Genomic DNA, 12,118 nt, shown 5'->3' on the forward strand with positions numbered 1-12,118 from the left:
CTCTGGTCAGACTCGCTCAGGTGAAACAAACTTGAACTTTCCACATTTTCAATGCAAAATGTTATGTCATTGAGAAAACAGAAAGGTGTCATAATATATACTACATGACCAAAACTATGTGGACACCTGCTCACCTAACATCTCATTCTGAAATCATGGGCATTAATATGGAGTCGGGCCCCCCTGTTCTGCTGTAACAGCCTCTATTCTTCTGAGTAAGCTTTCCACTAGATGTTGGAACATTGCTGCGGGGACTTGCTTCCATTCAGCCTCAAGACCATTAGTGAGGTTGGGCACTGATGTTGGGCGATTAGGCCTGGCTCGCAGCAGGCATTTCAATTCATCCCATAGGTGTTTGATGGGTTTAGGTCAGGGCTCTGTGCAGGCCAGTCAAGTTATTCCACACCGATCTCGACAAACCATTCCTGTATGGACCTCGCTTTGAAACAGGAAAGGTCCTTCCCCAAACTGTTGCCGCAAAGTTGAAAGCACATAATCGTTTAGAATGTCATTGTATGCTGTAGCGTTAAGATTTCCCTTCACTGGAACTAAAGGGGTCAAGAGGAAATTGAATAACAGCCCCAGACCATTATTCCTCCTCCACCAAACTTTACACTTGGCACTATACATTCGGGCAGGTAGCGTTTTCCTGGCATCTGCCAAACCCAGATTCCTCCGTCGGACTGCCAGATGGAGAAGCTTTACTCATCACTCTAGAGAATGCATTTGCTCTGCTCCAGAGTCCAATGGTGGCAAAAAGCTTTACACCACTTCAGTCAACACTTGGCATTGCGCATTGTGATCTTATGGTCGTTGTTTAGAAAAGTATATTTTTAAGGAACTCAGTCTGGCGTTCAACTTACTCCTGAAAGTTTTAATAGGTGCAATTTAGAAATTGAGTAGTGCATCATCAGTTTTCTTCTGTTCATGTTAGTCTTTGCATACCTTAGAGAGCTATTTATAACTTGTCAGAAATGTCCAGGTCAACTAGCCCATGTCAGCTAATGTTTTTTTAGCTTGGTTTTTTTAGCCCATAGATTTTGTGGTAATGGGGGGCCTGCGTGAAAAAGTTTAAGAACCCCTGACATTTTTCTGTTATCAAATAACATGTAACTGATTACAGGTTATCAGTTACTCCCCGAGCCTAAGGGGACCTGATTGAATACACTGTCGAAAGACGCTGTTTACTTACCACCAGACAACTTTTCCTACAAATAAACACTCTGAACAGTAGTTTCTTTGAAACTCTCAGCTCATGTATTTTGTCGGAAGATTTAAAGGACTTTGCTGGAAACCTAACTGATATTTATTTTCTTGTCCGTATCTAATCTCTTCCTCCCGGTCTTTCCTCAGAGTATTTAGCCAACAGACTACATAGCCTACATCATTTTTTGACCGTGTTCGATATTCCCTGTTTGGTTGACCGGTCAGTCTGTAGGTTAATATCTTTGAGCTTCTACTGTAGTTTGTTGGAAAGTCGTTTTATGTCTTTTGTAATGTCCTCATCTGATTTCCTCCTCCCTGTCTGTCCCCAGAGTATTGTGTCCAAGTACGGCTCTCAGTTCAGGGGGAACTCTCAGCACGATGCCCTGGAGTTCCTGCTCTGGCTCCTGGACCGCGTCCATGAGGATGCCAACCCCACCACCAACAACAACCACAGCAGCAGCAAGACCAAAGCCGGAAAGGTAGGAGCAGACCAAACACTGTCACAAAGACATTCAGGTATCATAGACATTGTCTTGTGTTGACATCTCAACATAAGAACACCTGTCACCAAACTGAAACATCTTGAAAAAGAATGATCACTATTGTGATCGATCGGTCCTGACTCATGACACATTATAGATGTACTGTAGCCAACAACTTAGCTGAGGTAAGGTTTTTGGTAGTGATGGTGATGGTAGTATTATGTTATCCAACTGTGGATGCAATCCGAAATGCAAAGAGCTCTCTGCATTCTACAGTAGCAGCGTCGTCAGTCTCAGCTGTGTGAGAGCAGAGGTACAGTTGCAGAGGCCGATAATAGCTCCTTATTCAGGTGGAAGAGTTGCAGAGGCTTGAGTCATCATATCACCTGTGTCCCACTCATGAGCACACACGTCTTGCCTTGCTCATCGACCAACTTACTTTAGAGCGGGACACGTACACACACACGTACATAGTGTAGGGTGGGGCCGTTGGGACGAGAGATTGCTACCGCTAGTGCCACCGCTGGGCCACCTTTGCTAAATGAATATAGGAGAAACACTGGACTAATAAGCAAACTTGAGATTGAACTTGGTTAGCATGTATCAACATGTTTTTTTTTTGCATTCAATTGAGTCATATTGTAAGCCTTGGATTTGCTCACGACCTAACCAGGTTACTCCTAGTGCAGTAGAGCAAAACAGCTCTGAGGTTCCCCTGAGTGCATATTTCTCTTCTCAAGAGATATAATAGAGACTCAATATGAAGAGCTTGTCTCAATGACAACAAAGCAAATTACTGGTCCTTTCATGTGTCCGACACCGGCCAAGATGACTATTAAATATCTTTATATATATATATATATATATGTGTATATGTGTATATATATATATGTGTGTATATATATATTAATATATATATACATATACACACAGTGCATTCTGAAAGTATTTATTTGATTTTTTTCCACATTTAAAAACAAATTGTCTCATCAATCTACACATAATACCCCATATTGACAAAGCAAAAACAGGTTTTTAGACATTTTTGCATATATATTAAAAATAGAACTGAAATACCTGTTTTACACAAGTATTCAGACCCTTTGCTATGAGACTCGAAATTGAGCTCAGGTGCATCCTGTTTCCATTGATCATCCTTGAGATGTTTCTACAACTTGATTGGTTTGATTGATTTGACATAATTTGGAAAGGCACCTGTCTATATAAGGTCCCACAGTTGACAGTGCATGTCAGAGCAAGAACCAAGCCATGAGGTCGAAGGAATTGTCCGTAGACCTCTGAGACAGGATTGTGTTGAGGCACAGATCTGGGGAAGGGTACCAAAAAATGTCTGCAGCATTGAATGTCCCCAAGAACACAGTGGCCTCCCATTATTCTTAAATGGAAGAAGAAGAACCCAATGGTCACTTTGCCAGAGCTCCAGAGTTCCTCTGTGGAGATGGGATAAACTTCCAGAAGGACAACCATCTCTGCAGAACTCCACCAATCAGGTGTTTATGGTAGAGTGGCCAGACAGAAACCACTCTTCAGTAAAAGGCACATGACAGCCCGCTTGGAGTTTGCCAAAAGGCACCTAAAGGACTCTCAGACCATGAGAAACAAGATTCTCTGGTCTGAATAAACCAAGATTGAACTCTTTGGCCTGAATGCCAAGCATCACGTCTGGAGAAAACCTGGCACCACGGTGAATCATGGTGTTGGCAGCATCATGCCGTGGGGATTATTTTTATGCGGCAGGGACTGAGAGATTAGTCAGAATCGAGGGAAACATGAACGGAGCAAAGTACAGAGAGATCCTTGATGAAAACTTGCTCCAGAGCCTTCAGGACCTCAGACTGGGGCAAATATTCACCTTCCAACAGTACAACAACCCTAAGCACAAAGCCAAGGCAAGTCAGGAGTGGCTTCGGGACAAGTCTCTAAATGTCCTTGAGTGGTCCAGCCAGAGCCCAGACTTGAACCTGATCGAACATCTCTGGAGAGACCTGAAAATAGCTGTGCAGTGACGCTCCCCATCCAACCTGACAGAGCTTGAGAGGATCTGCAGAGAAGAATGGGAGAAACTCACCAAATACAGGTGTGCCAAGCTTGTAGCGTCATACCCAAAATGACTCGAAGCTGTAATTGCTGCCAAAGGTGCTTCAACAAAGTACTGAGTAAAGGGTCAGAATTCTTATGTAAATGTGTTATTTCAGTTTTTATATTTAATACATTTGCAAAAATGTCTCAAGAACAGTTTTTGCTTTGTCATTATGAGCTATTGTGTGTAGCTTGAAGAAGAAACATTTTTAAATACATTTTAGAATAAGGCTGTAGCCTAACAACATTTTGAAAAAGTCAAGGGGTCTGAATACTTTCCGAAGGCACTGTAAACGTGTGTGTACATACAGTGGGGAGAAAAATTATTTGATACACTGCTGATTTTGCAGGTTTTCCTACTCACAAAGCATGTAGAGGTCTGTAATTTTTTATCATAGGTACACTTCAACTGTGAGAGACGGAATCTAAAACAAAAATCCAGAAAATCACATCGTATGATTTTTAAGTAACTCATTTGCATTTTATTGCATGACATAAGTATTTGATACATCAGAAAAGCAGAACTTAATATTTGGTACAGAAACCTTTGTTTGCAATTACAGAGATCATACGTTTCCTGTAGTTCTTGACCAGGTTTGCACACACTGCAGCAGGGATTTTGGCCCACTCCTCCATACAGACCTTCTCCAGATCCTTCGTGGTCTAATTTCTCCAAAGAAACAACTACTAAATAACTACAATAAGAAGACGAGACTTGCTTGGGCCAAGAAACATGAGCAATGGACATTAGACCAGTGGAAATCTGTCCTTTGGTCTGATGAGTGCAAATTTGAGATTTTTGGTTCCAACCACTGTGTCTTTGTGAGACGCAGAGTAGGTGAACGGATGATCTCCGCATGTGTGATTCCCACCGTGAAGCATGGAGGAGGAGGTTTGATGGTGTGGGGGTGCTTTGCTGGTAACACTGTCTGTGATTTATTTAGAATTCAAGACACACTTAACCAGCATGGCTACACAGCATTCTGCAGTGATATACGCCATCCCATCTGGTTTGCGCTTAGTGGGACATTTTTTTTCCAACAAGACAATGACCCAACACACCTCCAGGTTGTGTAAGGGCTATTTGACCATGAAGGAGAGTGATGGAGTGCTGCATCAGATGACCTGGCCTCCACAATCACCCGACCTCAACCCAATTGAGATGGTTTGGGATGAGTTGGACTGCAGAGTGAAGGAAAAGCAGCCATAAGTGCTCAGCATATGTGGGAACTCCTTCAAGGTGAAGCTGGTTGAGAGAATGCCAAGATTGTGCAAAGCTGTTGTCAAGTTAAAGGGTGGCTCTTTTGAAGAATCTAAAATATATATTTTATTTGTTTAACACTTTTTTGATTACTACATGATTCCATATGTGTTATTTCATAGTTTTGATGTCTTCACTATCATTCTACAATGTAGAAAATAGTAAATATAAAGAAAAATCCTTTAAGTGGTAGGTGTGTCCAACTGTTTGACTGGTATTGTGTATATATATGTATTACAATAAACAAACATAGTCAAAAACAATAGACAACATAACTGACTATTAACTTTCTTGATGAGAGGCAGGTCATCTCACCCCCCCCCCCCCTTAAAAGATTTAGATGCACTATTGTAAAGTGGCTGTTCCACTGGATGTCTTAAGGTGAACGCACCAATTTGTAAGTCGCTCTGGATAAGAGCGTCTGCTAAATGACTTAAATGTAATGTAAATGTTAATGAGCAGGCCAGCTCGTTAGAAGAGTCGACCAATAGCACAGGCCGCAGGCTAAGGAATGAAGGCCCCACCGTGGGCCCTCTCCTCAGCTCCTCTTGCATTGCCTGAAGAGAATAGTACAAAAGCACCGTACTTGTTATATTCACCCAGCCAGGTCACAGAAATCAATTCATGCATTTGAGGAAGAAGAGACACGGAATGTGTGATATGAGGCCGCTTTAGAATCCCATTGCCTTGACGACCCTGGTCCCTTTCTCAATGGGAATGATGAGTCTAGCCACTGCGGCGTCTGAGTGTTGTGTCACTCATGGCTGTATTACTATTTACCCACCGGGGCCTCTGAAACGGGCCATTGTGTGTGTGTGTGTGTGTGTGTGTGTTTGTGTGTAGCAGGAGAGGTTGTTGAATTGGCAGCCTGCTGTGTGATGCCCCTTCTCATTCTCTCTCTTTCCATCCCTCTCCTCTCTCCTCTGGCTGCTGCTGCAGAGGGGAAGGGACCAGAGGAGGGTGTACCACATTGGCAGAGAAAGCACGGCATACTATGACTTATAATGTGATCTCTAATAAATTAAATTTAAATACACATTGCCCCTTTAGGGTGTGCGATGGTTACAATGATGCCTCGCTTCATTGCTTTTCATATCCGTATCCTCTTTGGCTTTTGCTCATCTCCGTCCGCTATTATTAGCCAATGAAGTCCTTATTCTCATTGACTGCCATCGCGACGCCTCCTAACAGCTAATGCCTTTCTCTGCGGCTACGCTATAGAGGAGGCTCTTTATGCCACGTCAACAGCTCAGGGCTCTGGTTGTCATTAGCCGCCGCTGAATCACGGCTCCATAAAGCCGCTTTGCCGCCGACGCCCCGGCCCGAGAAAGAAGAAGCTATTTCAGAGAACGCTGTGTGTATGTGTGTGTGATCCATTTCCAATTATTTTCTGTAATTTAATTAATTCTCTGTTTGTTTATAGCTCCATCTTTCTCACCTCCCTCGTCTCCTCTGCTCTCCTTTCCTCCTCCGTCCTACTCTCTCTCTCTCCATTGGCTGGTGTTAGAGTACTGATTGTGTGCATCGCGGCGTAGAGCGTACACACAGGTAGCAAATGGACAGAACAGATTGATAGAGGGATGGGTGTATGTATTGATGGGCTGAGAGAGAGTGAGAGCAGGGCAGGGTGACACCTCCGTCGTCAGAGCCTGTGAAACGGGCGTTTCAAGTGAGAGCAAAGAAGACCCAGATCAATCTGCTGACCTGACAGAAACCCGAGGAGACACATTCTGACCCTGCCTGCCTCTTTCACTGAGTGAATGGTACCTTTCTTATACAGTGAGCTCCAAAAGTATTGGGACAGTGACACATCTTTTGTTCTGGCTCTGTACTCCCAGCACTTTGGATTTTAAATGATACAATGGCTATGAGGTTAAAGTGGAGACTATCCGCTTTCATTTGAGGGGTTTTTCCATCCATATTGGGTGAACCGTTTAGAAATGACAGCACTTTTTGTACGTAGTACCTCCATTTTAGGGGACCAAAAAGTATTGAGACAAATTAACCTGTGTGTATTAAAGTAGTAAAAAGTATTTGGTCACATATATCTATCATGCAATGACTTCATAAAGGTTGTGACTACACATTTCTTGGATGCATTTGCTTTGGTTGTGCTTCAGATTATTTTGTGCCATGTAGAAATGAATGGTAAATGGAGTCACTTTTATTGTAAATGAGAAAAGAATATGTCTCTGAACACTTCTACATTAGTGTGGATATTACCATGATTACGGATAGTCCTGAATGAATCATGAAGAATGATGTGTGAGAAAGTTCGACACACAAATATCATACCCTCAAGACATGCTAACCATTTTTGGGGACTATCCATAATCATTGTAGCATCCACATGAATGCAGAAGTGTTCAGAAACACATTTTATTCTTATTTAGAATAAAAGTGACTCCAAAACGACACAAAACCTTATTTACAATTTCTATTTGGCGCAAAATAATCTGAAACACAACCAAAACAAACAGCAAATGCATCCAACAAATGTGTAGAGTCACAAGCTTGATGTAGTCATTGTGTGCTAGGAATATGGAACCAAATACTTAACCTTTTACTACTTTAATACACATATAAGTGAATTTGTCCCTATACTTTTGGTCCCCTAAAATGGAGGGACTATGTACAAAAAGTGCTGTAATTTCTAAACGATTCACCCAATATAGATGGAAATACCCTCAAATTAAAGCTGACAATCTGCACTTGAACCTCCTCGTCATTGTATCATTTCAAAGTGCTGGAGTACAGAGCAAAAATGTCACTTTTGTAGCTCACGGTATCTCCTCCTCTACAGTACATTTCCTTACAACTCTATAACTGCTTAGTTTCAACATCCACTTTCTACTCCAATTCTTCTCCAACCTTACACCCCACTTTTACTGTCACCTTTGCAAAACTAAAGACAAATCACACCGGCCTGCAAGGTCCATAGAACAGAGCAGAAACCAAACTTCAAAGCTAATGCACCTGCAGTCCTCCATTTTAAGATCACTCCTCTGTTATTGGTGTATGGGTTCAGGTAGGGCTGGGCGATATGGCAAATAAATTAGCACGATATCTATATATTTTTTTATTCGATAATGATAATTATCACGATATTAATCAAATAATGTTTAAAAGGTGCATATCTGCTTCAGGCACAAGGATGACTAATGCCTGAACAAACCACTAGGCAGGTAGCCAGTATCCAGCAGGTAGCCTTACTGGCCCAACGTACCAGCAGGTAGCCGAGTGGTTAGAGCTTTGGGCCAGTAACCAGCAGGTAGCCTAGTGGTTAGAGCGTTGGGCCAGTAACCAGCAGGTAGCCTAGTGGTTAGAGCGTTGGGCCAGTAACCAGCAGGTAGCCTAGTGGTTAGAGCTTTGGGCCAGTAACCAGCAGGTAGCCTAGTGGTTAGAGCATTGGGTCAGTAACAAGCAGGTAGCCTAGTGGTTAGAGCTTTGGGCCAGTAACCAGCAGGTAGCCTAGAGGTTAGAGCGTTGGGCCAGTAACCAGCAGGTAGCCTAGTGGTTAGAGCGTTGGGCCAGTAACCAGCAGGTAGCCTAGTGGTTAGAGCGTTGGGCCAGTAACCAGCAGGTAGCCTAGTGGTTAGAGCGTTGGGCCAGTAACCAGCAGGTAGCCTAGTGGTTAGAGCGTTGGGCCAGTAACCAGCAGGTAGCCTAGTGGTTAGAGCGTTGGGCCAGTAACCAGCAGGTAGCCTAGAGGTTAGAGCATTGGGTCAGTAACAAGCAGGTAGCCTAGTGGTTAGAGCTTTGGGCCAGTAACCAGCAGGTAGCCTAGAGGTTAGAACGTTGGGCCAGTAACCAGCAGGTAGCCTAGTGGTTAGAACGTTGGGCCAGTAACCAGCAGGTAGCCTAGTGGTTAGAGCATTGGGCCAGTAACCAGCAGGTAGCCTAGTGGTTAGAGCGTTGGGCCAATAACCAGCAGATAGCCTAGTAGTTAGAACGTTGGGCCAGTAACCAGCAGGTAGCCTAGTGGTTAGAGCTTTGAGCCAGTAACCAAAAGGTTGCTAGATTGAATCCCCAAGCTGAGTAAAAATCTGTCGTTCTACCCCTGAACAAGGCAGTTAACACACTGTTCCCCGATAGGCCGTCATTGTAAATAAGAAGTTGTTCTTAACTGACTTGCCTAGTTAAATAAAGGTTACATTAATATAATAAAATTATATGAGCTACCCATAAAATTATACTTTAAGGAAAATTGTTCCATGTTTGCGGCCAGGGAACACGTACCTGGGGTCAATTACATTGATAAGCCTCTTGAAACCTTCCTTTTCGACTGTGCTAATTGGCAGCATGTCCTTAGCAATGCAATGCAATGCATAATAGCATTTGTGATGTCTTTGTCTTTTCGATGTTTGCTTGTTGGGCATAAACACTATCAGTGTTGACTGCTTCGGGCAAACATCCCTAGATTGGCTGGTGCTTGAGGGGCGTTTATCAATACTGTTGCGCAAACTCAAACTTCCTACATGTTCCAAAGAGTGATTTTGCTTCAGATGTTGAAAAAGGTTTGTCGTATTACCAGACTTCGTAGCCACCTGTCTACGGCACAATTTGCACCGAACATTGCTCTGCTCTTTGTCAGACTTCAAAAATCCAAACCAAATTACTGAAACAGTTTAACCCTTTTTATCAATAATTTCTTCGTTGGAAGCTGCTCCTTCTCCATGGCTATCACTGCCACTGTTTTTGCCTACATGACTCATTTGTCGTGGTTAATAGTGGTGACTCCATCACTCGAGGTGCTAAGTGGTTTTTAGTGGGCGTTTACCTCTCCACGTGCATATTGTCACTTCTCCGCACGTTCCTGCTGCGTCACAGAGGTGAAATGGACTGCTGGACCTAATTATTCTATATCGACATTATCGAAAATGAATCTAAACGTTTTTATATCGTTATTGAGGGAAGTAATTACCTCGATAATTACTGATTTATCGCCCAGCGCTAGGTTCAGTAGCAGGGACCTACTTTATCTGTATTGGTTCAGTAACCGGGACCTACTATAACCTGTGGTCCAGCATACCTACAACCAGCCATGTGACCAGCTGAGCCGGGTCACTTTCCTCAGCCAGTGGAAGGTTACGTAAGGAAGTCAGTCAACAGAGGCAGCTCAGTAAACGGATGTTTGCTGAAGGAAGCCAAGTCTCCTTGAACCAGAATCGTAGTAGACGGGGATTAAAGGGCCAGTGTAAAATAACGCGTGTCGCCTTCGTCCAACCCCTTGACAACAGTATTTCTCATAATATGAAAGTATCAGGCCTATCGAAACCGGTTTGCACAATATTTCTCTGGTGTCGGAATGAAAATAAATCAGACAAACTAACTTTGTTTGTATCATCAAAGTGCGGGACAAACGTGGCAAAAAATTTCCCTCTGCGTTTAGAATAGTTACATCTGGACGTCTTGCTCTCTCTCTCTCTCTCTCTCTCTCTCTCTCTCTCTCTCTCCCCCCTCTCTCTCTCTCTCTCTCTACCCGTCTCACCCCTACGGACAGTAGTGGTAAACAATGCCAAGCACCCCAACACCGCTGCTAACTCACAGAGGCACGATCTAAGTATTATTCCATTTTAAATGTCGATAATAGATGGCTTCTCGCTCTGCGCCCGGAGAGAGTTGACAGAGTGAGTGGATGGAGGGAAAGAAAGAAAATAAAAAAACAGCCCTGGATAGATGGAAGTAAACTGCTTAGACTTGGAAATTTAGTCTCTGGACGTTGTGGCAGCCGGCGAGGCGGCGATAGAACATATTATTGAAAGACGGATTTCCATTTGACATTTACGGATGTGAGGGTTAAGAGGCCCTGTTCTCCAGAGAAATGTGTTTGTTTATGATACAGATCAGACGTCGATGACAGGTAGACAGGTAGGGGTTGATGGATGCTGTATCGGATGTCTCCTGTCAGTTTTGCCCATTGGGATGTTAAAGCTCTGATACTCCTCATTCAGTTGTGCCATCAGACTTGACACTGGCAGTCCGTCATATAGAGAGAATGTATCTACCATTGGACATCTCTGTGATCCATCTACTGCTCTCGAGGTAAATGAAGTCAGCTTTACTCTCTTGTCTGTTTGCACATTAGTATTATATATTGATTAGACATTGGGGTTCACAGGTCGCTTATCTTTCCTTTGCTTCCTCTCTCACTCGCTCCCTTTTTCTCCCATGCTCACAGTCTCCACTCTGCTTCTCCCTCTCTCTCTTTCTCTCTGCTTCTCTCTCTCTCTCCTCTGACTCATCTCTCCACATGTCTGTCTGGCCGAGCTGTCTAAGCTGTTGCCAGACGTCAGCTACAGCTGCCCTGCCCAGCGCAGCCAGAGTGTTAAGATCAGGGCGGAGGGGTTGACGGGGCAGACGGCCACAGACTCTCTCTCCTTCTGCTCCGGCGATCCCTGCTCAACCTCGCAGGTTACTTCAAACGACACCTCTCCCGCCAGCCCCGCCGAAACCCAGCCACAATCCCATTAGAACACCAGTGACATTTCTCAGATGCTTCAAATTCCACACGGCATAGAGAGAGAGAGTGGGGGAGAGAGGGAGGGAGAAAAGGAGATGGGGCGAGATGTTTGTTGGTGGATTTTCCCCTGTCTGTTTGACTGCATGATGGGCTTCCATCTCCTTTTCCTTTTATAGACGTCTATTTTGTGTGAAATTGAGCAGCTGGAGAGGAAGGAAATTGAAGCAAAACTCCTTATTTGCGGCTTCCTGTCATGGAACAGTAACATCAATATCACCACTAATACCCCTTTTTTTGCTACACTACTGTATAAAGAAGAACACAGTGGAGAGGGGCATTGTAGTAGTATTGTAGTAGTGGCAGTGTGGTGTATATTTTTATCACTGAAAACAAGTGGCCCAGAATGAAGGAAATCTGGGACCGAGGGGGAACTAATCCCACCACTACGCTACACTACACCACACACACACACACACACACACACACACACATACACACACTACCTCACCTTATAATAGGATTTACAACACCAACAAAAAAAAACGCTTAAAAAATCTCTGCTTTATCAAATATTTCTCAACGTGCCTCCTTTTTCCTTTTCTCAAC

General features: G+C 43.6%; 1 protein-coding gene across 1 annotated transcript in view; it reads left to right on the forward strand.

Annotated features, from left to right (window-relative positions):
• LOC115103711 (ubiquitin carboxyl-terminal hydrolase 43-like) overlaps positions 1-12,118 on the forward strand; it is a 131,130-nt gene that overhangs the window by 16,026 nt on the left and 102,986 nt on the right. The window contains exon 2 of the mRNA XM_029624590.2: positions 1,536-1,685. Within this exon, the coding sequence (XP_029480450.2) occupies positions 1,536-1,685 (150 nt within the window). The remainder of the gene's footprint in view (positions 1-1,535; positions 1,686-12,118) is intronic.

This window comes from Oncorhynchus nerka, linkage group LG21, assembly GCF_034236695.1.
Source record: "Oncorhynchus nerka isolate Pitt River linkage group LG21, Oner_Uvic_2.0, whole genome shotgun sequence".
In the NCBI taxonomy this organism is placed as follows: domain Eukaryota; kingdom Metazoa; phylum Chordata; class Actinopteri; order Salmoniformes; family Salmonidae; genus Oncorhynchus; species Oncorhynchus nerka.